Genomic DNA, 27,629 nt, shown 5'->3' on the forward strand with positions numbered 1-27,629 from the left:
ACAGGTGCCCCCCCCCCGCCAGGAGGAGGGCACCACTAAACCATAAGAGGTGGCTGAATCAACTAAAAGTGCCTGTGTGGATAAGTAAAATAATGGTTTAATTTTGATGTCCAGCCTGCCTACTGGTCACAGAAAACTTCAAGCAAGGCGGTGAACACTCTGCATCTCAATGCAAGGTCATCCAGCCATGCACCAGGGCTTGAAAAAGAGACATTTACAGCCTGTAGGATGCAAAATAATCAACCTCTGTTCCGACCCATCAAACATCCAAGTCCTGTACTGAAGAATGAATGAATACTGGGATTTCTCCCAAGAACTCAATAGTCCATTTCCATAATGAGTCAATGAGCAGAAGGTGAAAGGTCGATGTTAAACCCACTGCATCACCCACCTCCTCTGCTGTACCCCCAAAGTACCACGAGTTACTATTCTTTGTATTGAACAAATTATTTAGCTTATGGTCACAGAACGGACTGTGAGACCAAAGGAAATATTTGTACATAGTTGTGGATAGGCTTAGAGTTTGGATTATTCACTAGATAAATGGAGAATTAGGGATATGATTGACGATTTTAAAGTTGGTTTGGATGTAATTGATTTGGATAAGATAACTGAGAAGGATGGTGCTAATGAATTCTATAGCTATTCCTCGGCTTAGAGTAGGAGCACAATTGTTTAAAAGAGCTGACTGGCTTTGATGGGAGTGGGCTATAAAAGTACAAAAAGATGAGGGAAGAGTACAACCTACCAGTGCTCACCACGTCTGTTAGATGATGTAGCCTCATGGGCCAACCTCTGGTAACGCTCACTGCTGAAATAGGGGGAAAAGAGGAAAAACTGGCAAATTTCAATAAAAATTGAGAAATGCCTTCCTGACTTCTCAATCTCAAGGAGAAAATTGCTCAGGAAAGCAGAGATAACTGTAAAAATGGCCCTGTGCGCCCCATAGTGTTGAATTAAGCTACACATGAATGTTACTAAGGTGGGAGGGAGATAAACAGGTTTGTGATTCCGCTCTTGGGATTACTGCTCCTTGGCTGGAGAAATGGGTTTTTATAATTTCCCATAAACCAAAAAGCAGCAACGGTTCCATTGCTGAAATCCAGGAGTGTTTGTTTTCTCGCGATTGATGGATGTCCGGCTCGAACCTGCAGTTTATAGGACAAACTCGCCTGTAACCCGGATTTTTCACTTGCTCCAATACACTAACTACCAGACGTAATAGGTCCATTAACGAGCTCGAAGCTCGAGGCTTCACCTCACAACAACAGGCCGCACTCCCTGCCGCACCCGGCCGGAAACCCCGTCCCGCAGCTCGCGCGATTACCGCGCCAAATTCAAACCGGAGCCAAACGGTGAGAGACGGAGTGGGAGAGAGGGGAGTGAGGGGATCGGAATTGAGGGAGTGAGGGGATCGGGAGTGAGGGGATTGAAATTGGGGGAGTGAGGGGATCGGGAGTGAGGGGATTGGGAGTAAGGGGATTGGAATTGAGGGAGTGAGGGGATTGGAATTGAGGGAGTGAGGGGATCAGGAGTGAAGGGATCGGGAATGAGGGGATTGGAATTGAGGGAGTGGGGATCGGGAATAAGGGGATTGGAATTGAGGGAGTGAGGGGATCGGAATATCGGGAGTGAGGGAATTGGAATTGAGGGAGTGAGGGGATCGGGAGTAAGGGGATTGGAATTGAGGGAGTGAGAGGGTTAGAATTAAGGGGTTCGGGAGTGAGGGGATCGGGAGTAAGGGGATTGGAATTGAGGGAGTGAGCGGATTGGAATTGAGGGAGTGAGGGGATGGGGTGTGAGGAGATCAGGAGTGAGGGGATCGGAATATCGAGAGTGAGGAGATTGGGATTGAGGGAGTGAGGGGATTGGAATTGAGGGGTTCGGGAGTGAGGGGATCGGGAGTAAGGGGATTGGAATTGAGGAAGTGAGAGGATTGGAATTGAGGGAGTGAGGGGATAGGAATTGAGGGGATTGGAATATTGGGAGTGAGGGGATTGGAATTGAAGGAGCGAGGGCATTGGAATTGAGGGAGCGAGGGGATTGGAATATCGGGAGCGAGGGGATTGGAATATCGGGAGTGAGGGGATTGGAATTGAGAGAGAGGGGATCGGGAGTGAGGGGATTGGAATTTTGGTAGTAAGGGGATTGGAATTGAGGGAGTGAGGGGATCGGGAGTGAGGAGATTGGAATTGAGGGCGTGAGGGGATTGGAATTGAGGGAGTGAGGGGATCGGGAGTGAGGAGATTGGAATTGAGGGCGTGAGGGGATTGGAATTGAGGGAGTGAGGGGATCAGGAGTGAGGAGATTGGAATTGAGGGCGTGAGGGGATCAGGAGTGAAGGGATTGGAATTGAGGGAGTGTGGGGATTGGAATTGAGGGGGTTGGGAGTGAGGGGATTGGCATTTAGGGAGTTGGGAGTGAAGGGATCGGGATTGAGGTAGTGAGGGAGTTGGGAGTGAGAGGATTGAGATTGAGGTAGTTGGAGTGAGGGGATTGGAATTGAGAGGTTTGGGAGTGAGTGGATTGGAATTGAGGGAATAAAGGGATTGAGATTGAGGGAGTGAGGGGATTGGGAGTGAGGGGTTTGGGATTGAGGTAGTTGGGATTGAGGTAGTTGGGAGTGAGGGGATTTGGAGTGACGGGATTGGGATTGAGAGAATAAAGGGATTGGGATTGAGGGAGTGAAGAGATTGGCATTGAGGTAGTTGGGAGTGAGGGGATTGGGTTTGAGGTAGTTGGGAGTGAGGGGATTGGGAGTGACGGGATTGGGATTGAGGGAGTTGAGAGTGAGCGGATTGGAATTAAGAGGAGTGTAATTGAGGGAGTGAAGGGATTGGGAGTGAGGGGATTGAGAGAACATAAGAAATAGGAGCAGGAGAAGGCCATACGGCCCTTTGAGCCTACTCCGCCATTCAATAAGATCATGGCTGATCTTCGACCTCAACTCCATTTCCTGCCCGGAGTGAGGGGATTGGGATTGAGGGGATTGGAATTGAGGGAATGAGGGGATTGGGAGAACATAAGAAATAGGAGTAGGCCATATGGCCCTCGAGCCTGCTCCACTATTCAAGAAGATCATGGCTGATCTTTGACCTCAACTCCACTTTCCCGCCCGGAATGAGGGGATTGGAATTGAGGGAATAAAGGGATTGGGATTGAGGGAGTGAAGGGATTGGAATTGAAGTAGTTGGGAGTGAGGGGATTGGGATTGAGGCAGTTGGCAGTGAGGGGATTGAGATTGAGGGAGTGAGGGGATTGGGATTGAGGTAGTTGGGATGAGGGGATTGGGATTGAGGTAGTTGGGATTGAGGTAGTTGGGAGTGAGGGGATTGGGAGTGACGCGATTGCTTCAAATAATGAAGCAGTCCGAGCCCGCACGCAGCAAGACCTGGACAACATCCAGGCTTGGGCTGATCAGTGGCAAGTAACATTCGCGCCAGACAAGTGCCAGGCAATGACCATCTCCAACAAGAGATAGTCCAACCACCTCCCCATGACATTCAACGGCATTACCAGTACCATTGCCGATGGCTACAAGAGCAGGTCAGAGGCTGGGTATTCTGCGGCGAGTGACTCACCTCCTGACTCCCCAAAGCCTTTCCACCATCTACAAGGCACAAGTCAGGAGTGTGATGGAATACTCTCCACTTGCCTGGATGAGTGCAGCTCCAACAACACACAAGAAGCTCGACACCATCCAGGACAAAGCAGCCCGCTTGATTGGCACCCCTTCCACACCCGAAACATTCACTCCCTTCACCACCGGCGCACTGTGGCTGCAGTGTGCACCATCCACAGGATGCACTGCAGCAACTCGTCAAGGCTTCTTCAACAGCACCTCCCAAACCCGCGACCTCTACCACCTAGAAGGACAAGAGCAGCAGGCACATGGGAACAACACCACCTGAACGTTCCCCTCCAAGTCACACACCATCCCGACTTGGAAATATATCGCCGTTCCTTCATCGTCGCTGTGTCAAAATCCTGGAACTCCCTAACAGCACTGTGGGAGAACCTTCACCACACGGACTGCAGTGGTTCAAGAAGGCGGCTCACCACCACCTTCTCAAGGGCAATTAGGGATGGGCAATAAATGCCGGCCTCGCCAGCGACGCCCACATCCCATGAATGAATAATAAAAAAAAATTGGGATTGAGGGGATTAGAATTGAGGGAATGAGGAGATATTTTGGGATTGGGATGAGGGGCAGGGGAGTAAGGGGATTGAGATTGAGGGAAATGGGATGAGGGGCAGGGGAGTGAGGGGATTGAGGGGAATAGGATGAGGGGTGGGGTATGAGGGGATTGAGGGAAGGGGAGGGGAATGAGAGGATTAGGATGAGGGGAGTGGGGTGGGGTGCCTGGGATTAGGGTGTTGGGAGTGGGGGATGAGGGGGAATTGGGATTAGGATGATGGGGAGGGGGAAATTGGGATTAAGGGGATGGGAGTTAGGGGGGAGGGGAGTAGGGTGATTGGGATTAGGGGAATGTGAGTGGGGATGAGGGGGAAGGGAGTAGGGTGATTGGGATTATGGGGATGGGAGTGGGGTATGAGGGGAAGGGGAGTGAGGTTATTGGGATTATATGGATGGGGGAAGGGATTGGGATTAGGGGGATGGGAGTGGGGGAATTGGGATTGGGGGGGATAGTGATGAGGGGATTGGCGGGTTTGTGGCAGGTAACGAGAGAAAGGAACCATGCCTTCCACTCAGCCCCATAACTGAGCAATGTGGGACAGAATGGTATCGGTATCGCTGTGATCCAGTGGCTTCTCATGTAGGGTTGGGCAACATCATGTATGTCAGGAAAATAGAGGCAATAAAGGGGAATAGAAGAAAAGGAATAAGGTGCACTGTGTATTTTATGTCTGTGTAACAAATTTGTTGAGTTGCGTGTGACAGATGTCAGGTCGGATTAGCAGGTAAACTGGTCTGTGAGCTACTGGTGCTGTAGTGAGACTAAGCACATTACTGTAGTAATGAAGCACAGACCAAGGATTGGCCTGTACAGAGACATAATGCTCGGCACTGACCCTTGTCAAAATACACAGGCCAGTCATGTGATCCTCTTAAGATTTAGGCATAGAGGTAGAGTTACCTGGAGAGGAGCTGTCCTGTGCACTGGTCATGATCAGCAGGACATTTAATCTGCTTTTTTGTTCTGTCACAAAAATTGATAATAAGCGTTTCTTTCAAACCAGCTCATTGGGACCTCCAGCCAACAGAAGGGAAGAAGCAGCTGAACCACAATGTACCGTATGTAACTGTTCCTAAATGCATTCCTAATGTCTGCAGCCTGAATTAGAAGCTAAAAAGTGCTGACAATGGCTTTGTAATGATCTGTGTAGTGTGGACATATTTTTCAGTTCTCTGAGTTTGTTTGATAGATATTTTGTAAGAACGATTGCAATGATGTTCATTTCTCTCTCGCTGACTGCTGATCACCCACTGCCTCTCACAGCAGGGAGAATGCAAAGGCCTCTTCCACAGTACTCGGGGCACAGAATATCCTGCATACTGTTGAGGCACGATGCATGCTCTGAGCTACAGCAGATGATGCCAATTCACTAGTCCCTCAGAGAGAACACTGCTGTTCCACATGTGCTCTGTCTTATGTGGGTAAGGAGGGAGAGGAGAGTGAGTAGGGTGTGGAGTGAGGTGGGAGAGGAGATAAACATAATTTAATAGGACAAAGTCAGCATGGCTTTATGAAGGAGAAGTCATGTCTGACAAATTTGCTTGAGTTCTTTGAGGACATAACGTACAGAGTGGATAAAGGGGAACCAGTGGACGTAGTGTATTTAGACTTCCAGAAGGCATTCGACAAGGTGCCACATAAAAGATTATTGCTCAAGATAAAGAATCACTGGATTGGGGGTAATATTCTGGCATGAGTGGAGGATTGGTTATCGAACAGGAAGCAGAGAGTTGGGATAAATGGTTCATTCTCAGACTGGCAACCAGTAGCCAGTGGTGTTCCACAGGGGTCGGTGCTGGGTCCCCAACTCTTTACAATCTATATTAACGATTTGGAGGAGGGGACCGAGTGTAACATATCAAAGTTTGCAGATGATACAAAGATGGGAGGGAAAGTAGAGAGTGAGGAGGACATAAAAAACCTACAAGGGGACATAGACAAGCTGGGTGAGTGGGCAGAGATTTGGCAGATGCAATACAATATTGGAAAATGTGAGGTTATGCACTTTGGCAGGAAAAATCAGAGAGCAAGTTATTATCTTAATGGCGAGAAACTGGAAAGTACTGCAGTACAAAGGGATCTGGGGGTCCTAGTGCAAGAAAATCAAAAAGTTAGTATGCAGGTGCAGCAGGTTATCAAGAAGGCCAATGGAATGTTGGCTTTTATTGCTAGGGGGATAGAATATAAAAACAGGGAGGTATTGCTGCAGTTACATAAGGCATTGGTGAGACCGCACCTGGAATACTGCATACAGTTTTGGTGTCCATACTTAAGAAAAGACATACTTGCTCTCGAGGCAGTACAAAGAAGGTTCACTCGGCTAATCCCGGGGATGAGGGGGTGGACATATGAGGAGAGGTTGAGTAGATTGGGACACTACTCATTGGAGTTCAGAAGAATGAGAGGCGATCTTATTGAAACATATAAGATTGTGAAGGGGCTTGATCGGGTGGATGCGGTAAGGATGTTCCCAAGGATGGGTGAAACTAGAACTAGGGGGCATAATCTTAGAATAAGGGGCTGCTCTTTCAAAACTGAGATGAGGAGAAACTTCTTCACTCAGAGGGTAGTAGGTCTGTGGAATTTGCTGCCCCAGGAAGCTGTGGAAGCTACATCATTAAATTAATTTTAAATAGAAATCGACAGTTTCCTAGAAGTAAAGGGAATTAGGGGTTACGGGGAACGAGCAGGAAATTGGACATGAAGCTGAGTTCGGATTGGTCAAGGCCCTGTGGGTGGCGGAGTGGGCCCAGGGGCTGAGTGGCCGGGTCCTGCTCCTACTTCTTGTGTTCTTTAAATTTGAGGTTCGGATCAGATCAGCCATGATCTTATTGAATGGCGGAGCAGGCTCGAGGGGCCGATTGGCCTACTCCTGCTCCTATTTCTTATGTTCTTATGAGAGTGAGGTAGGAGAGGAGTGTGAGGTGGGTGAGGAGTGAGAGGAGAATGAGGTGGGAGAGGAGGAGTGAGTTAGGTGAGGATTGAAGTGGGAGAGGTGTCTTACAGCAGAGTGCAAGCTACAGAAAGCTGGACAGCCCAGGGTTTGATCTCCCTGACTGGGTATCTGGTGCTCAGCACTTGGGATGCAGCCTCTCTATCGGTTTTCTTTATTCTCCCTTTCCTTAAAACTCATCCGTTTCTCAGAATCTGAGGTGTTAACTGAACGAAAGCCACTGTTGATGAGGAGTGTGAAGAGGGAGAGGTAGGAGAGAATGGTGAGGAGTGAGAAGGGAGAGATGGGTGAGGAGGGAGAGGTGGGTGAGGAGGGAGAGGGGTGAAGAAGGAAAGGTGTGAGGAGGGAGAGGTGAATGAGGGGTGAGGAGGGAGAGGTGGGTGAGGAGGGAGAGGTGAGTGAGGAGGGAGAGGTGGATGAGGAGGGAGAGGGGTGAGGTGGGAAAGGTGTGAGGAGGGAGAGGTGAATGAGGAGGGAGAGGTGAGTGAGGGGTGAGGAGGGAAAGGAGTGAGGAGGGAGAGGTGAATGCAGAGGGAGAGGTGAGGAGGGAGAAGTGAGTGAGGAGGGAGAGGAGTGTAACTCCTGGCTGTAACATGCCTGTCTGCTGCTTTGGGTTGTGAAATAATGGCCCAGAATTTCCTCAATACCATTTATGCTGAAATTTACTCTGGTTTCTACGCTTACCTTATCGACAGGAACTTACGCCCAAATTTCCTGTGAAGCTCATTTGACTATGCCAGAACGTAAAACCCACACTGAAACACGCGCAAATGAAGCGCCACCAACGGGCAATAGCGAGTGGGCTACTTACTGTCTTCTGCCACGGTGCCTCACTCTCAGAGCCTCCCACCTCTGCTGCTCCTCTTCCTCTACCATTATAATGCAGAACAGGGGTGTGCCCATTGGGGAGGCTTAGTCCTTCTGAACATGTTGGGGAGTGGGGAGTCCAAAAATATTTCGGTGCGCTGAGACTGACGACAGAACTTTGGTTAAGTATAGTGCAGGTCTCAGTAAGAAGAATTTTTTAAAACTTTGCAAAGCAAATCAATATCCAGCTCCAGAAATCCCAGTTACAAGTGACTTTGAGCTATGCTACGCCTACATTTTTGGGTGTAAATCTACACCAGCCCATTACTGGCGTAAATGCAGGAAACGCGCGTGCACAGGTTCTTTGCGTGAGGGTGGAGCTATGTAAATGAGTGGCAGATGGTTTTGCCAAATGTATCTCGGAAGTGGAGCAAACAATCGAGGAAATTCGTACATACTGATGTTTCAGCATAAAACCACATAAAAGGTTAAGTGCAAATTTCCTCACCAAAAAAAATTGTGCTACGCCATAGTTACGGCAAAAAGTTCCTGGAAATTCTAGGCCATTGGTCATTCTGGATCATTGCAGCAGGAGACAAGGTTGCTGGTTGGGCAGAAAGGGATTAGATCAAGAAATGTGTAAATTGCTCATATGGACTGGAGTAGGTCTTGAGGGAGATTTTTTTTTAAATTGCTCCTTCAATGGCTGAGTGGTTAAATGCACTGCCTGGTGTGGTACTGTCACACAGACCAAATTATCCCAACTTCAATCCCTGGGCTGTGCAGCGGTAGCTGAGCTCCAAGGGTTAAATTACGAGGAGAGGTTACACAAACTAGGGTTGTATTCCCTGGAATTTAGAAAATTAAGGGGTGATTTGATCGAAGTTTTCAAGATATTAAGGGGAACCGATAGGGTAGATAGAGAGAAACTATTTCCGTTGGTTGGGGAGTCTAGGACCGGGGACATAGCCTAAAAATTAGAGCCAGGACTTTCAGGAGTAAAGTTAGGAAACACTTCTACACGCAAAGGGTGGTAAAAGTTTGGATCTCTCTTCCGCAAACAGCAGTTGATGCTAGCTCAATTGTTAATTTTAAATCTGAGATTGATAGATTTTTGTTAACCAAAGTTATTAAGGCTAAGGCGGGTATATGGAGTTAGTTCATAGATCAGCCATGATCTCATTGAATGGCGGAACAGGCTCGAGAGGCTAAATGGCCTACTCCTGTTCCTATGATCGCATGTTATAATGGGTTGAAGCACCCTAGGGTGAGAGAAAAATGGACCAGGTTCCTGCTCCTGATGTTTAGCCCGTGGTCCACGCTGAAAGTGTACTGTTCGGACATCAGGTGAGGACAGGACTGGGCTCAGTAGTGATGCTTTCTATGGTTGAATTTCGTGCTGACATTCACTGTCTCAGTTCACCCATGAAGAATAGCCATTGGGTGAGGTTCTGGAGACTGGGCAGTGAAACTCGCGCTCCAGCAAGACTCAGCACCTTCAGAGAACCCCAGTGATTTTACTGAGTGGAAGGTCATGCCTTGATGAGTGATGGTTGAGAAACTTGTACCCAGTTTCTCTCCAGTTTCAGCTCTCTTGAATTCGAGGCAGAGCTTCAAACAGAGCCTCTCTCTGTTTGCATGAAGCAAATTATTTTTGAAGTGTAGTTTCTGATTAAATTTAAGGACATTGCTGAATTATCGCAATGATGGTGCTGAAGGCTTTTTTCCCAAAGCGATTCACTAGTGATCTCTAAAAATGGCGCTCCCTGATGACAATGTGTGATTGGCTAACTCATGACTCCATATTAGCTCCGAGTTTGAATTGGGCCCTGTTTCTAATCCACCTGAGTGAAAAGTATGGAAAAAAAGCACTTTAAGCACATTCCAGATTTCCTTTATCTATAACTCCTCTGAACTTGATGATTGTGCTTGGCTCTCAACAAACGTGAGTTTAAAGGACTGTGATGTGTATGCTGATGTTCTTCAGTTTGAAATTTGTTCTCTCTCTGGTTGTGTTTGAGGTTTAATGTTTTTAAACCTGTTGGTGTTTTCTAGACTGCAAAAAAATCCAGGAGAATCTGAACATGAGAGTTTCTGCAGAGAGTTACGGGTTAACAGCTGCACTTTGTCACAGTCCACCCCTGAGATCAGCTTGTAATGGAAAACTTGGACAGAGCACGGAGAGACCCTGGTTAGAGAGCAGTATCAAGCACAATACAAAACACATGGGCTGTAGGAAGGAGATGCACAGCCAGCGACTGGTACAAACCAACTTGGCCTACACCTCTCAGAGCCTCGAGCAGCCAGTGAAGTCGTTACCGCCAGTAACGTTTTCATGCCACGAACAGCAGTCCAATGTAGAGCACTATAGACAGAAGTGTAGCTCCCAAAACTCAATCAATGATAGAGGCAACTCAAACTGTATCTCTCTTCATGTGGAATCCAAACATTTAACGAGAGATCGGAGACGCTATTCACGGAATTCAGGTATAGTTATTGGCATCGATCCAAATCAGAGCTTTGGTGAGGCTAAGAGTGCGTCGAGCAAGAAACAGAAAAAATATTTTTTCCACGAGGAAGAAAATTTTCCTCCAGTACAGTTAAGTGGTCAGGAAGTTGATGGTGACAGTTCCATAAAGGTCTCTGAAAGTCACTACTCGTTGATTCTTGGTTCTCCCAATTATTCACTTACTCTGGGAGATCTTGGGAATGTCTGCCAACCATCATTAGACGGACGGTCCAACACCCTGCGCTCCATTCTGAAATCATCCCAAACATCTGCAAGCCTACATCGTTCAATGCTCAGCCTGCGTGATAGCAACTACAAGGCAAAGCTTGATTCAAGCAAAGCTGCAAGCATCAATCAGTTAAAGTTTCTAACCCCTTATCCTTGTAACTATTCGAATTTGCCTTCTGGAGATGAAAAAGAGGAGTGGTCAGGAAGAGTACATCCAGATGTTTGGAAACACCGAGATGTTCCAAAAACACTGGACTGTACTAATAACTGTGACTCCTCTCTTGTACATAGTAACCATCTTCTGAATGCTAAGTTTTCATATCCTGTGTGGGATGCATGTCCACAGTGTTCAAACACTGAGTGTCGGACGTGTCCTCCTGGGTTAACTTGTGTTTGCAACAGATGTGAGAATGCTGACAAGTGCATGACCTATACTGAAGCAGAGGTTTCTATGGATGACTATCACAGTCCCTCTCAATTTACCGCCCCTGGCAGCACAGTGGCTGTGTCATTGACAGCCCCACTGACCTTACCCGACAAGGACATAAAGGGATTACATCACTCTCACTGTGCTGTGTGTCAAAGAAGTGCCAAACTTTTGTGTAACTTTCCCATAAAGTCAATAAACTCATCTGAAATGCAGACTGATCAAAGAGTACCAGTAGATAGGGAACAGTCAGGTACTGGAACTCCCTTCTCAAACACTGTGGAAAATAGGAAAGATTTATCAGACAAGTACTCAGGTCATCTTCTGCACTCCAGCATGAAATGTCAGGCGAAGTCCGGTTACCCTGTCATCATCGGTACCATTTATACCAAACAGGACACAGCTCCAGATGATTTGTGGACTCAAGAGTCTGCCCAGTGTCCGGCATGTGCAGGTCTCTCCCTGACACGCAACCACAGTAATTATTCCCAGGGAAATCTATACAGCGAGGCAAAGGATGAGGAAAAATCTGATCTGGGGTCTACAGGGGTTGGAAGCAGGGCACTGAGAATTAGACCAGTCTCGGGATATTCTAGAAATTTCATCTCTCATAAAGGAGAGGAACCTAATAAAGGAGAGATCTTCAATGTGAAATCTGAAGATTGCAGCCGTGCTCACACCTGGGAGCATGTGCCGATACTAATGGAAGCTTTAGGGAGCAATGTTTGTACAAATCAGCTCCGGCAAACCTTTCCACTGAGGGACAGCCAGCAGCTGCAGGTAAGAAACTCACAATGAGTATACAACAGAGCCATGAACCTGCCCTAAACGGCTGCCTCAATGTTGTCGATGTGCGGGAAGAACTTACTAGCCCTTCAAGCACTGAATCCTTCACTATCTAATTAAACAAATCCATATTATGTACAACACTGTTTATGTTATTGCTGAATCCACAGGAAGTATCAGGTGATGTGGTTTAGTGTTAGAGCACTGGATTTTGATTAGAGGTTCTGAGTTTGGATTTCAGTGTCACTGGCGTTTAGTTGCTTTAAGTGGGAGTGTTTTACTATTTATTGGCTATGCTGCTCGATAGAGTTTTTGCCATGTCAGAGCGCCAATATTGTGGGTGTGGAGAGACATACAAAACCTGTTCATCTGCATCATAGCAGCGCGCATTTGGTCATTAGATTAGACAGGAGCAGGGGAGCATATTGCAAATCGGACTGCTCAACTTTCTTACGATCATAAAATGATACAGCACAGAAGGAGGCCATTCGGCCCACAGTGTCTGTGCCGGCTCTATGAAAGAGCTATCCAATTGGTCCCACTCCCCTTGCTCTTCCCCATAGCCCTGCAAATTTTTCCCCTTCAAGTATTTATTCAATTCCCTTTTAAAAGTTATTATTGAATCTGCTTCCACCATCCTTTCAGGTTGTGTATTCCAGATCATAACAACTCATTGTGTAAAAATTTTTTCCTCGCCTCTGTTTTTTTTGCAAATTACCTTACGTCTGTGTTCTCTGGTTACTGACCCTCTGACACTGGAAGCAGTTTCTCCTTATTTACTCTATCAAAACCCTTCATGATTTTGAACACCTCTATTAAATCTCCCCCTAACCTTCTCTGCTCTAAGGAATCATAGAACGGGTACAGCTCAGAAGGAGGCCATTCGGCCCGTCGAGCCTATGCCGGCTCTCTGAAAGAGCAATCCAGCTAGTCCCACTCCCACACCCTTTCCCCATAGCCCTGCAATTTTTTTTCCTTCAAGTACCTATCCAATTCTCTTTTGAAAGCCACAATTGAATCCGCCTCCACCACCTTTTCAGTTAGTGCATTCCAGATCCTAACCACTCGCTGCATCAAAAAGTTTTTCCTCATGTCGCCTTTGGTTCTTTTGCCAATTCCTTAAATCTGTGTCCTCTGGATCTCGACCCTTCGGCCAATGTGAACAGCTTCTCTCTATCTACTCAGTCTAGAACCCTCATGATTTTGAACACCTCTATCAAATCTCCTCTCAAGAACAACCCCAGCTTCTCTAGTCTCTCCACATAACTGAAGTCCCGCATCCCTGGTACCATTCCAGTAAATCTCCTCTGCACCCTCTCTAAGGTGTTGACATCCATCCTAAAGTGTGGTACCCAGGATTGGACATAATATTCCATCTCGATTGATGGAGAAAGCAGGATGACAGAGCCTATGAAGTAGGGATGTAAATTGGATGGGGGACTTTGAACAAAATGACCATTTTAATGTTTAGACCCAAGAAACATGGGGGCAGGTGTGCACTAAATATTTCAACAATGAACCAAAATAGACCTGTAATCTTCTTACTAAAGGGAGCAATGGAAGTGTCATCTTACAGAGCAAGTGAATATCCCAGGCTCCTAAATGATGCCCAAACATTTTAATTGGCTTATAGATCTTGAAGCTTAGAGCCAACTAGAGTTCATAAACTGAATTGCAGATTGTACGGTTTGTCGGAGTCACCATGTGAGATTTAGGTTGTATTGTGGGTGAATGGAAGGAGCACAGTCTGGCTGGTGAACGGATTCAGTGCCTTTAAACAGGCAGCATTTTCAGCATTCATGAACTCGGAAATTCGCCTTGGGGTCTGATGGTGTACTTAATGCTCTTAAATACAAAAACTTAACATGGAAAATGTAATTACATCAGTCTTTAATTCTTAAAAACACATTTAGCAGCAAATTAATAATTAGTACAAAGTGCTCAAATTTAGCTGCAGATGGAATGGTTCCTCACAAAAACATTACCTTCTGAATTAAAAAAATTATTTTTGGCTTCGCGGGAAGAAAACCGACAGAAAAAAGAGGGGGAAGGGAAGTGGCTGCCCGCCTGATTGTTGATGCTCATGAAACGTGTGGGTAACGTGTAGATAAAGTGTGGGTAACATGTAGATAAAGTGTGGGCAATATGTGCTACAATAGCTGCAGATATTTGTGATCCTGACATAACGAGTATAAATGTGGCCTTGTCTCCAAAACTGTTGAACAGCTTGATTTGGTTTCTTGTTTGACAGAGTACAGAGCCTCGAGGATTTCCTTTGGATGGTAGGACAAAGCGACCAGTGGAAAGGTACATCATTGTGTGGGGAAAGGGTTAAGGATATCTGAAGCTATTTGATAGGATTTCACATTGTTTCAGTCACCATCAAAACAGTCAAAACAAAATGAAGCGGAGTCTGGAAACAGAATTGCACCATCGCCCTGTAACATTAGGCTGGAAATGGTGCTTCAAACAAACTATTTAGAAAGTGCGCAGTGCACTCTTTTTAAAAGCTGCATATTGGTATAATATGCAAGAAGGGAAGAACTTGCATTTACATAGCACTTTTCACAAACTTAGGATGTCCCAAAGCGCTTCAGAGTCAATGAAGTACTTTACTGAACTGCAATTACTGTTGTAATGTAGGCGCACAGCAAGGTCCCACAAAATACAATGAGCTAAATGACCAGATAATCTGTTTTTGGCCAGGACGCTGCTCTTTGAATAGTGCCATGAATGTCCCATCAAAAAGATGGAATCTCCGACAGTGCAGTACTGATAATTTGTTCAGCAGCTTATATTGTAACCACTTTCATTAACCATCAATAAGTATCAACGGAACTCAAAACCATGGACTCTTAGGAACTCAATCTGGAAGAAAACTACAAATTCTGTGAAAAATTGTTTAATTCTATGTTGATTTTTTTTTGTAAATATTTTTGTTTAAACAGCAAAAGCTGATTATTACATCCTTGGTGGAGCTGGCTAGGAGGAGTCACTAACTGCAATTTAGTAGGGAGCTGAATTAACAACATCCAATTGTAATGACAGAAGCACAGAAGTACTGACTGTATCTGTACTGATGTTAATCCACCTCCCTCACACTGTCAGGCTCAGTAACCGGTGCCAGCAGTTTCCTTCATGAAATCAAATGCACAACTTTTACTTTAAAATTATTTTTTATTCTTTTTTTCTCAGATATTTTTGTTTAATGTAATGAAAAAGGCAAAATGTGGAACAATTCTTTTTTAGAAGTGAAAGACATTAGTTTGTGTCAGAGCAGTGTCACACCAGTAGCCCTGTCAATGTAAAGCTGCTGAACCCTGCCACTGGAACTAGTCCCATACAAAGCCCCCTGCCCCAGGTGTGGGTTTCAGGCCCACATCAGCCCGGAGGCAGCAACTTGTAACCTCAACATATATACTGCATCATTAACAACTCCCTCTCTTTATAAACGAAAAGCAAAAACAGAAATACTGGAAACATGGAACAGGTCAGTCCGCATTTTGGAGAGAAGAGACAAATGAACCTTTCTGGTGTGGAACCGTTGTCAAAACCGATAGAGTCCACACCGAAACATTAGCTGCTCTGCTTTCCACAGGAGCTGCCTGACTGGCTGACTGTTTCCTGCACTTTCTATTTTGTGGGTGTGAACTCACATTCTACTGATATTGCACTTTGGGGGCTTCAAGGTCCGCAACCCCAGCCCCTTACCCCCGGGGTTTCATAGTCCACGTCCCCTGTCCCCTACCCCCGGGGCTTCATTGTCCGCGCCCGCTCATCCTTACCCCCAGGGCTTTACGGTCCGCGCCCCCTCGTCCTTACCCCCGGGGCTCCATGGTCCATGCCCCCTCATCCTTACCCCCAGTGAGAAAGCTTCAGTTTTAGATGTCAGCAGTTTTATTGACCCAAACACAAACCGATGCCAATACCAGTGACTAGAATTTAGGTTCAGTCACTGTTTAAAATATAGGAACCTATTCAGTTGACGCTGTGATTTGTCTGTGCCTCTGAGAGTGCGCTGTAGCTGGTTGAGGGGAGGTGCCCCAAGGCCTGGATGTGCGGTGATTTATTGCTGTATTTGTGCAGCACTGACACTGTGTGGTAAATAATGTTGCAAACAATCAGCCCAAGCAACATCGACTTCACACATCGGTGGAGGAAGAATCTGTGCAATTCGATCAAGTGTTTATTCAGCAGATTACAAACCCAAGTGCATTTGCAAATTTCATTATAAATTAATTAACTTATCTACTGTCTACATAGTCTTAAATCTCCTGGTGAAGTTCCTTTGTGATTTTGTAAGATTTAATTTTGGCCTATCAAAACACACATCACAAAGACCTAATTAATGTAAGTTCTGGTTACTACACTTGTGAATTTCAGGACGATAAGTTTTTCTAATTAAATTCAGTATTCACTCCTGTTAAGTAGTTACAAGGGTGTAATATAACACACTTCGCTTTCAGACCTGATTTGTTTTTCTTATTATCTCCCAACATTCGTGTGTGTGTAAGTAACAGAGATTAGAGTTCAGCAAGGGGGAGTGACAAACGTTTAACATTTGTCTCCCCACAAGGCACGTCCCACTTATATAAATACAGAGAGCCTAACACAGGCTGGCAAAGCCAAGGCTTAGGGACCCCAAGTGTGTGCAGAGGTACTGCTAGAGTTTAATCATCTAAAACGACATAGTTTACCAGAGCAGATGGCTGTTAAACCTCCTATTGCTTAGCACCCAGTCTGCCACAGAGGCTTTGGTTCTGAACTTCCATCACCAGGTGAATAAAGGGTTTTGGGAACAGAGCGGGCACATGGGATTAGGATACTGCTAGTGTGAAGGTTAAATACTACATGGACTGGTTGCCTGAACAGCCTGTTTCCACGATGTAATTTCTATGTAATTCTAGGCATATCATCTTGGTGCCACCTCAATCCCAAAGAGACTGCTTACTTTCTCTTCCCCATCAAGAAGATGATCACTAGTTGGTCATTAATTGATTTGAGCCCTTACTAGGTGGACAGCATGATAATAGAATTCTTCACAAATGTTCTGAGCGGCACAACTCATCATAAAATATGTGAGCGGATTTTCCTGACCACAGCATGGACATCCACGAATCCCGAGTCGGGGGTGTGGAGTTTCAGCAGCAGTTGCTTGCCTCTTTGTAGCCTCTCTGCATTCAATCATGTAGGCAGCAAGCCCCGGATACAAGAGCACATCTTATCATACCCGGCCTCCAGGCAACGCCCAGCTTTCCCAGTCTCAACAGCTCCTCTTCAGCTATTCCCAGAAATTCTAAAGCATGGAGAACTGTTTGGACATGTCTTAGATGCCAGGAGTCTAGTTGGCACTTTGCAGTCATTGAAGAAAGATGTGAACAATCACAACAACTTCACTGTTCTTTAGCACGGTCCTAGAGAACTGTGTGCAGGCTAAAGTTGGCATTGATGAGCACCCCCAGGTACCAACAGGAATTAACAACTGGGACAGATGCCCCTTGAATCTTCCAATCAATACCTTTCGAGATCCTCGCTTGAGTTATGAAAGGCCATAATGCGATACCCCACCGTGTGGTCTGATTTTAAAAGCAGTTCTATCACTACACAAAAGTTGTGTGAATATTTCTCACACAATCGAACCGCTTATAATACATCCTATACCACCAGGAAAGGTTACACTATCCATTTTATTACATGCCCTCTGCTTCTACTGGCTCTTTAAACAGCTGTGATATTTGGAGAGAAGGGAACTCTAACTGGTAGATTAATAGTAGTGCAGAAATATTTGTGCTGGTGGGAGAGCGACATTAGTATAAACTAGAATTAGATTGTGGATCATCACATCCACAAGAGAACTGCAGTGGGCTCCTGCAGTAGACTGCTGAGTAACTAAGCCGTACAGACCAAGAAGGTCCGTTCCATTGCAGATCGAATTAGCTGATCTCAGCCGTGGTAGAGCAGGGGCATTACAATTAGTCTCTGTGCCTGTGGTTTATCAGCCACGGTTGCTGCTCCTGATCATATCCAGGGATCCCTGCTGTAAAGTTCATGTATGTGACCATCTTAGGCAAGGATCAGCAGATTCTCTCCCCCACCGTTCCCAGCCCAGGGACTCTGAGGCTAATTGTAGAGCCCCACCCTTGCAAGCTTGCTATTTGCAGATGAGTGGCCATGTGTGGAGAGGAGAATGAGTGAGAAAGCTTTTACTGAATTATATTGGTTCACCTTATTATTTTTCTTTCAGTTCACTAATTTCCTTTCACCCAAGGCTCCGTTCCCTGACTGAGAGGATGGATGAGCCACTGACTCTGAAACCTGCAAGCTCCTCCTCCAGCCTCAGCTATCAGTCACCCGCCATGGGAGGCATCTTACTCTGGCTGGGAGTTATCATCTAAGAGCTGTCTGAGTTGGGCTTCAGGCCCAAGCACTGCAGATGAACTTGTAACACTGGATTCCTGCCCCTGTTATATCTTTTTAAGAGATATAATCAACATTATGAGAGATAAATTATCAGATGGTTTAAGGGATTGAATTTGTACCACATTCTCTCAAACATTTTCATGCTTGTGTTTTTAAGAAAAGGGAGATTTCCCTCCCTGTATTCTAGGAACATAGCAACAGGAGGAGGTCATTCAGCCCCTCGAGCCCGCTCCGCCATTTGATAAGATCATGGCTGATCTGTGATCTAACTCCATATATCTGCCTTTTACCCATATCCCTTGATACCTTTGGTTGGCAAAAAGCTATCTATCTCAGATTTTAAATTAGCAATTGAGCTAGCATCAATTGCCATTTGCGGAAGAGAGTTCCAAACTTCTACCACTCTTTGTGGGTAGAAGTGTTTTCTAATCTCACTCCTGAAAGGTCTGGCTCTAATTTTTAGACTATGCCCCCTCCTCCTAGAATCCCCAACCAGCGGAAATAGTTTCTCCCTATCCACCCTATCTGTTCCCCTTAACATCTTATAAACTTTGATCAGATCACCACTTAACCTTCTAAATGCTAGCGAATACAACCCCAATTTGTGTAATCTCTCCTCGTAACTTAACCCTTGAAGTCCAGGTATCATTCTAGTAAACCGACGCTGCACTCCCTCCAAGGCCAATATGTCCTTCCAAAGGTGCAGGCGCAGAACTGCTCACAGTACTCCAGGTGCGGTCTAATCAGGGTTTTGTATAGCTGCAGTATAACTTCTGCCCCCTTGTACTCCAGTCCTCTAGATATAAAGGCCAGCATTCCATTAGCCTTATTGATTATTTTCTGCACCTGTTCATGACACTTCAATGATCTATGTACCTGTACCCCTAAGTCCCTTTGGACAGCCATTGTTTTTAAACTTTTTACCATTTAGAAAGTACCCTGTTCTATCTTTTTTTGGTCCAAAGTGGATGACCTCACATTTGCCTACATTGAATTCCCTTTGCTACAGTTTTGCCCATTCACCGAATCTATCAATATCCTTTTGTAATTTTATGTTTTCATCTACACTGCTTACAATGCCACCAATCTTTGTGTCATGAGCAAACTTAGATATGAGACTTTCTATGCCTTCATCTAAGTCGTTAATAAATATTGTGAATAATTGAGGCCCCAAGACAGATCCCTGCGGGACTCCACTAGTCACATCCTGCCAATGTGAGTACCTACCCATTATCCCTACTCTCTGTCGCCTTTCGCTCAGCCAACATCCTAACCAAGTCCGTACTTTTCCCTCGATTCCATGGGCTTCTATCTTAGCTAACAGTCTCTTATGTGGGACTTTATCAAATGCCTTCTGGAAGTCCATATAAATAACATCCATTGACATTCCCCTGTCCACTTCTTTAGTCACCTCTTCAAAAAATTCAATCAGGTTTGTCAGGCACGACCTACCTTTCACAAATCCATGCTGGCTCTCTCGGATTAACTGAAAATTTTCGAGGTGTTCAGTCACCCTGTTCTTAATTATAGACTCCAGCATTTTCCCCACAACAGATGTTAGGCTAACTGGTTTATAATTCCCTGGTTTCCCTCTCCTTTCTTAAAAAGTGGAGTGACATGTGCAATTTTCCAATCCAGAGGGACAGTTCTTGAATTTAGAGAACTTTGACAGATTATAGTTAGGGCATCTGCAATGTGCTCACCTACTTCCTTTAAAACCCTGGGATGGAAACCATCTGGTCCTGGGGATTTGTCACTCTTTAGTGCTATTATTTTCTTCATTACTGTTGCTTTACGTATGTTAATTTTATCGAGTCCCTGTCCCCGATTCAATATTAGTTTTCTTGGGATTTCCGGCATGCTATCCTCTTTTTCTACTGTAAATACTGACGCAAAGTAATTATTCAACATGTCCGCCATTTCCCCATTGTCAATGACAATATCCCCACTTTCAGTTTTTAAGGGGCCAACACTGCTCCTGACCACCCTCTTTTTCCTAATATAACTATAAAAGTTCTTCGTATTGGTTTTGATATCCCTTGCATGTTTCTTTTCATACTCTCTTTTTGTAGCTCTTACTATCTGTTTTGTGACCCTTTGTTGATCTTTGTATCTTTCCCATTCGCCAGGATCTGTGCCATTTTTTGCCTTTTTGTTTGCCCTTTTCTTATGTCTTATACTGTCCCTTACCTCTTTAGTTGTCCATGGCTGTTTTTTTTGGCAAGTAGAGTTCTTGCCCCTCAGGGGTATAAACTGGTTCTGTCTCACGTTAAATGTTTCTTTAAACATTTCCCACTGATCATCAGTCGTTTTACCCATTAACGGTTCACTGTGGACAGTTTCTGTCTCATCCAATTGAAGTCGGCCTTACCCAAGTCTAAAACCTTAGCAGCTGATTCACTTTTTTCCCTTTCAAACACTACCTTGAACTCGATCATGTTATGATCGCTATTGGATAGATGTTCACGCACAGTTAAGCCGTTAACTAAATCTGGTTCATTACTCATTACTAAATCGAGTATGGCTTGCCCCTTTGTTGCCTCTAGGACATACTGCTGTAGAAAACTATCTCGGTCACACTCAAGAAATTCACTACCTTTCTGACAGTTGCTAGTCTGCTTTTCCCAATCTATGTGAAGGTTAAAGTCCCCCATTAAGACCACTATGCCTTTCTTACACGCTTGTCTAACCTCTGCATTTATACATTCTAGCACTTCAGAGCTGCTGCCAGGGGTCCTATACACAACTCCCACGATAGTCTTCGATCCTTTCCTATTTCTCAATTCAACCCATAAGGTTGGCTGTTGGCTGCTTACCTCTCGTTATATCCTCCTTTATCATTGAAGTGATTTCATCTCTAATCACTAAGGCTACTCCTCCCCCTCTTCCATTTTTCCTATCTCTCCTGTAGACCTTATAACCTGGTATATTTAGTTCCCAATCCTGACCATCCTGCAGCCATGTCTCAGTAATAGCTATCATGTCATACCCTCCAATTTGAATTTGTGCCTGTAGTTCATTTAATTTACTTCTTATACTCCGTGCGTTTGTATATAGAACTCTTAGTTGGGCCATTCTATTAGTTTCTTCCACTCTCAAGCTCCGAGGATCGTTCATCAGCTGAGAACATGGATTCTCCACAATCCTTCCCGAGATGGAATATCTTATTTCTCACAACACTGTGCAATGGACTAGCCCATCATAGCCTGGGCAGCAAGTGTGGTGTTAACATTGGTCTCAGCACCGCTGGGTTAGTGAGATGAAAAGTCGTTTGGGGTGTCCCTGCTCATCCATATAGAAACATAGGAACATCGAAAATAGGAGCAGGAGTAGGCCATTCAGCCCTTCGAGCCTGCTCTGCCATTCAATATGATCATGGCTGATCCTCTATCTCAATACCATATTCCCGCTCTCTCCCCATACCCCTTGATGCCTTTGTGTCTAGAAATCTATATCTCCTTCTTAAATATATTCAGTGACTTGGCCTCCACAGCCTCCTGTGGTAGAGAATTCCACAGGTTCACCACCCTCTGAGTGAAGAAATTTCTCCTCATCTCAGTCCTAAATGTCCTACCCCATATCCTGAGACAGTGACCCCTCATTCTGGACCCCCCAGCCAGGAGAAACATCCTCCCTGCATCCAGTCTGTCTAGCCCTGTCAGAATTTTATATGTTTCAATGAGATCCCCTCTCATTCTTCTGAACTGGAGCGGATACGGGCCGAGTCGACCCAATCTCTCCTCATAAGACAGTCCTGCCATCGCAGAAATCAGTCTGGTGAACCTTCGCTGCTCTCCCTCTTTGGCAAGTATATACTTTCTTAGGTAAGGAGACCAAAACTGCACACATTACTCCAGGTGTGGTCTCACCAAGGCCCTGTATAACTGCAGTAAGACATTCTTGCACCTGTACTCAAATCCTCTTGCAGTGAAGGCCAACATACCATTTGCCTTCCTAACTGCTTGCTGCACCTGCATGTTTGCTTTCAGTGACTGGTGTGCAAGGACACCCAAGTCCCTTTGTACATCAACATTTCCCAATCTATCACCATTTAAATAATAGTCTGCCTTTCTGTTTTTCCTCCCGAAGTGGATAACTTCACATTTATCCACATTATACTGCATCTACCATGTATTTGTCCACTCACTCAACTTGTCTAAATCGCCTTGAAGCCTCTTTGCATGCTCCTCACAACTCACGATCCCACCTAGTTTTGTGTCATCAGCAAACTTGGAAATATTACATTTGGTTCCCTCATCCAAATCATTGATATATATTGTGAATCGCTGGGGCCCAAGCACCGATCCCTGTGGTACCCCGCTAGTCACTGCCTGCCACCCCGAAAAAGACCCATTTATTCCTACTCTCTGTTTCCTGTCTGTTCTCCAATTTTCAATCCATGCCAGTATATTACCACCAATCGCATGTGCTTTAATTTTGCACACTAACCTCTTATGTGGGACTTTATCAAAAGGCCTTCTGAAAATCCAAATAAACCACATCCACTGGTTCTCCCTTATCTAGTCTACCAGTTACATCTTCCAAACCCGCGACCTCTACCACCTAGAAGGACAAGGCCAGCAGGCACATGGGAACAACACCACCTGCACGTTCCCCTCCAAGTCACACACCATCCCGACTTGGAAATATATCACCGTTCCTTCATCGTCGCTGGGTCAAAATCCTGGAACTCCCTTCCTAACAGCACTGTGGGAGAACCTTCACCACACAGACTGCAGTGGTTCAAGAAGGCGGCTCACCACCACCTTCTCAAGGGCAATTAGGGATGGGATAAATGCTGGCCTCGCCAGCGATGCCCACATCCCATGAACGAATAAAAGAAACATCCAGTAGGTTTGTCAAACATGATTTCTTTTTCATAAATTCACGTTGGCTTTGTCTAATCCCGTTGGTATTTTCTAAGTGCCCTGTTATCACATCCTTTATAATAGACTAGCATTTTCCCTACTACTGCTGTTAGGCTAACTGGTCTGTGGTTCCCTGTTTTCTCTCTCCCTCCTTTTTTAAATGGTGGGGTTACATTTGCCACCCTCCAATCTGCAGGAACCATTCGATAATCTATAGTATTTTGGAAGATGATAACCAATGCATCCAGTATTTCCATGGCTACCTCTTTTAGTAATCTGGGATGTAGATTATCAGGCCCTGGGGATTTATTGGCTTTCAGTCCCATTAATTTCTCCAGCACTATTTTTTTACTAATACTAATTTCCTTTAATTCCTCCTTCTCACTAGTCCCTTGGTTCCCTAGCATTTCTGGGAAGTTATTTGCGTCCTCTTCCGTGAAGACAAATCCAAAGTATTTGTTTAATTGCTCTGCCATTTCCTTGTTCCCCATTGTAAATGCTCCCATTTCTGACTGTAAGGGACCTACATTTGTCTTCACTAATCTTTTTCTTTTTACATACTTGTAGAAGCTTTTACAGTCCACTTTTATGTTCCTTGCAAGTTTACTCTCATACTCTATTTTTCCCCTCTTAATCAATCTCTTGGTCCTTTTTTGCTGAATTCTAAACTGCTCCCAATCCTCAGGCTTGCCACTTTTTCTGGCAACTTTATATGACTCCTCTTTGGATCTAATACTATCCTTAATTTCTTTTGTTAGCCATGGTTGGGCCGCTTTTCCTTTTGTGTTTTTGTGCCGGAAAAAATGTATAATTGTTGCAATTCATGCATTCGTTCCTTAAACATTAGCCATTGCCTATCCACCGTCATGCCTTTTAATGAAGCTTCCCAATCTATCATGGCCAACTCACTCCTCATATCTTCGTAGTTTCCTTTGATTAGATTTAGGACCCTAGTTTTGGATTGGACTACTTCACTTTCCATCTTAATGAAGAATTCTATGTTATGGTCACTCTTCCCTAAAGGACCCCGCACAACAAGATTATTAATTAACCCCTTCTCATTGCACAATACCCAATCTAGGATAGCCTGTTCCCTGGTTGGCTCCTCAATGTACTGGTCTAAAAAACCATCTCGTACACACTCCAGGAATTCATCCTCCACAGTATTATTGTTAATTTGGTTTGGCCAGTCTATATGTAGATTAAAGTCACCCATGATTACTGTAGTACCCTTGTTACGTTCATCTCTAATTTACTGTTTGATGCCATCCCCTACATTACCACTACTGTTTGGAGGCCCATAGACAACTCCCTCCAGTGCTTTCTGCCCCTTGGTGCTTCTTAACTCCACCCAGACTGATTCCACATCATGATTTTCTGAGCCAATAGCCTTCCTCACTATTGCTCTGATTTCATCCTTTACTAACAATGCCATCCCACCTCCTTTTCCTTTTTGCCTGTCCTTCCTAAATATCAAATACCCTTAGATATTCAGCTCCCAGCCTTGGTCACCCTGCAGCCATGTCTCTGTAATTGCAATTATATCATCCGTTTACATCTATTTGCATTGTTAATTCATCTACCTTATTATGAATGCTTCGTGCATTCAGATACAGTGCCTTTAGATTTTTCTTTTTAATATTTTTAGACATCTTAACATTTTTTTGTACTATGGCCCTATTTGTCTTATTACCATTTTTTCTTACCCGGACCCTATTTGTTAGTGCACTCTTTTGTTTGTATGCTTTGTCCCTTCCTGCCACAATCTGGATATCCTTAGGTGCCAGTGCCCCACAAATCGAAACCCAAGGCAACATAGGGACTACAACCACCTTCCTTTTTACTCCCCCCACTTGAATGGCTTCCTGTACCACGGTGCCATAGTCAGTTTGCTCGTCCTCCCCGCACTTCCCGCACTTGTCCACAAGGGTTGCAAGAACCTCAAATCTATTGGACAAGGCTCCTGCAATACTACCTCCTGGATCCCTGTACCTGCCTCACTCGCAGTCACACCCTCCTGTCCCTGACCATGTGTCAATTCTAAAATATTTAATCCAAGGGGTGTGACTGCCTCCTGGAGCAAAAGGTGTAGGTAGCTTTCTCCCTCCCTGATGTCTCGCAATGTCTGCAGCTCGGACTCCAGCTCCTCAACTCGGAGCCGAAGTTCCTCGAGCCGCAGACACTTACCACAGATGTAGTCGCCCTGGACAAAAATGTCCACAAGCTCCCACATATTGCAGCAGCAACACATCTCCTGTTCTCCCATTATTTTATTTATTTAATTAATTAATTTAGTGTTAATCAAATTATTTGCCTCGTTTAATTTAATAGATTAATTAAATTAAGTTTAGTTTTAAAAAATTTAGTTGTATGCTATATGTTAACTTAAAACTTAGCCCACAGTCACTACCAATCACTTACCTGTCTCACCTGTGACGTCACACTGCAGTTTTCTATTGTTGCAGGTCTGCTGCTGCTTTTATCCCCATTCTCGGTCTGCTGCTGCTTTTATCCCCATTCTCGGTCTGCTGCTGCTTTTATCCCCATTCTCGGTCTGCTGCTGCTTTTATCCCCATTCTCGGTCTGCTGCTGCTTTTATCCCCATTCTCGGTCTGCTGCTGCTTTTATCCCCATTTTCGGTCTGCTGCTGCTCAGGTCCGCTGCCGCTCTGCGGAAAATGTTAGGAAAAGCAGGGCAAAGCACTACCTCCTTCCCCCACTTCACCGAACTCCCACACCTACCAAACTCTCAAGTTTCTCACTCTGTGCCTGCTGCACTCAGTGCTGGTTGCACTCACAGGCCCCTATTTTTTTTACTGTTTGTGTCTCAGATGAGTCAGCCCTGCTCTGCTACTGTTTCAGGAACCAGTTTAATCTAGCTAATCAATTAACTAACGACAGCAAGCTCTCCAATGACTCCTGCTGGAAAATGCATGTGTGGATGTTGGTTGAGGTCAGAATCAGGCTGACCGTGATGCCCCTGAGGGTGAATATCCCGCTGACACTCACTGTCTAGGCTCACACATGGACACTGGCCACATGGGTAGGTATGGAAGGTGCACAATGCCCTGAACTGTACCTCAGCAAGAGGCAGAACCTTGAGGAGAGGAAGGGAGAAAATGGGTGGTTGGGGGAGAGCTTTAAAAACTCTGGTTAAAAGTTGAGAGATTTAGCAATTAGGAATACCTCTTTTGGAGGGGGCACTTTCCCTTCTTTATGTGAGGTTAGAAAAAACTGCATGATGGTTGTTACTATTTGTTGTAACGTCAGTTGGGGACAATAGGAACAGTGACTCTGCCCTGGTACTGAGAAATCTCTTTGTATACTCCCCAATATGGAAAAAAACTACACTTGATGTACACATGAGCACATAAACTTTTAGGTTGTTGAATATCAGCTCTCTGTTACCATAATCAAAGTCACATGCAGCACAACACCTCCGCTTTGTCTGCAAGCGTGACCCTGACCTGCCGGTCGCTTGCCATTTTAATTCCCCTTCCCACTCCTACGCTGACCTCTCTGTCCTCGGCCTCTCACACTATACCAATGAAGCTCAACGTAAGCTCGAGGAACTGCACCTCATCTCTCGTTTAGGCATTTTACAACCTTCCAGACTCAACATTGATTTCAATAACTTCAGATCATAACCACTGCTCCCATTTTTTCGGTCAGCTCGTGCTGGTAATGGTTCTGCTGCTGCCATTTACAGCTACTCCTGATCAATCTTTTATTTTTTAACCTGTCCCACTACCACCTTCCTTGTCTTGCACCATCATCCCTTTTGTCATTTAATCACTCCTGCCCTCTACCCTATCACAGACCTTCCCTTTTATTCTTTCCTCTCCTCCCCTCCATCCCCCCTTTCTCTGGTTCTGTACTTGCTCAAAAACTTTAACTCTTTTAACATCTTCCGTTCTGACGAAAGGTCCTCGACCTGAAATGTTAACTCCGTTTCTTTCTCCACAGATGCTGCCTGACTTGCTGAGCTTCTCCAGCATTTTCTGTTTTTATTGCAGCAAAATACTTCTTCAGCTGAAGGCCCCTTTTGCAAATGGCCTTTGTGGGCATGTGTGTTGACTTCTCATGGAAATGATGAGTTTGGGTGTATACAGCAACATTTGAGAGATGATTTAGTCGCATTTTATTCCCAGCTCAGTTGGAGTTGGTTAAGTATCCCTGTTCAGTGCAGCATTTGCAGGAACGGCTGTTATTCTGTGTCTGGCTCCTGCGGTAACAACACAGAGGGTCAGTGGGGTGTCTCTTATTCTTTTACGTTTCTATGGAGATGAGCACAGATGGAGGCTCAGCGGGTTAGGAGCAGCCTGATGTAGAATAAATCTTTCTGATTGTGATTGATTCGTGTGGATGAGGAGAGTGGAATGGAACTGGCAGAAAATCTTGACTATAATGGAGAGTCTCAAAGTCTTACAACC

General features: G+C 45.1%; 1 protein-coding gene across 3 annotated transcripts in view; it reads left to right on the forward strand.

The window, feature by feature from the left end:
• Positions 1-5,129: 5,129 nt before the first annotated feature.
• The window catches only part of LOC137300895 (uncharacterized), a 51,058-nt gene continuing 28,558 nt past the window's right edge, over positions 5,130-27,629 (forward strand). The window contains exons 1-3 of one of the 3 annotated variants that reach the window (XM_067970151.1): positions 5,130-5,257; positions 10,015-11,903; positions 14,161-14,216. In XM_067970151.1, the coding sequence (XP_067826252.1) occupies positions 5,251-5,257; positions 10,015-11,903; positions 14,161-14,216 (1,952 nt within the window). In that variant the 5' untranslated portion in view covers positions 5,130-5,250. The remainder of the gene's footprint in view (positions 5,258-10,014; positions 11,904-14,160; positions 14,217-27,629) is intronic. The other 2 variants (XM_067970150.1, XM_067970149.1) reach the window with 2 other exon arrangements.

The sequence above is a fragment of the Heptranchias perlo genome, chromosome 32 (assembly GCF_035084215.1).
Source record: "Heptranchias perlo isolate sHepPer1 chromosome 32, sHepPer1.hap1, whole genome shotgun sequence".
In the NCBI taxonomy this organism is placed as follows: domain Eukaryota; kingdom Metazoa; phylum Chordata; class Chondrichthyes; order Hexanchiformes; family Hexanchidae; genus Heptranchias; species Heptranchias perlo.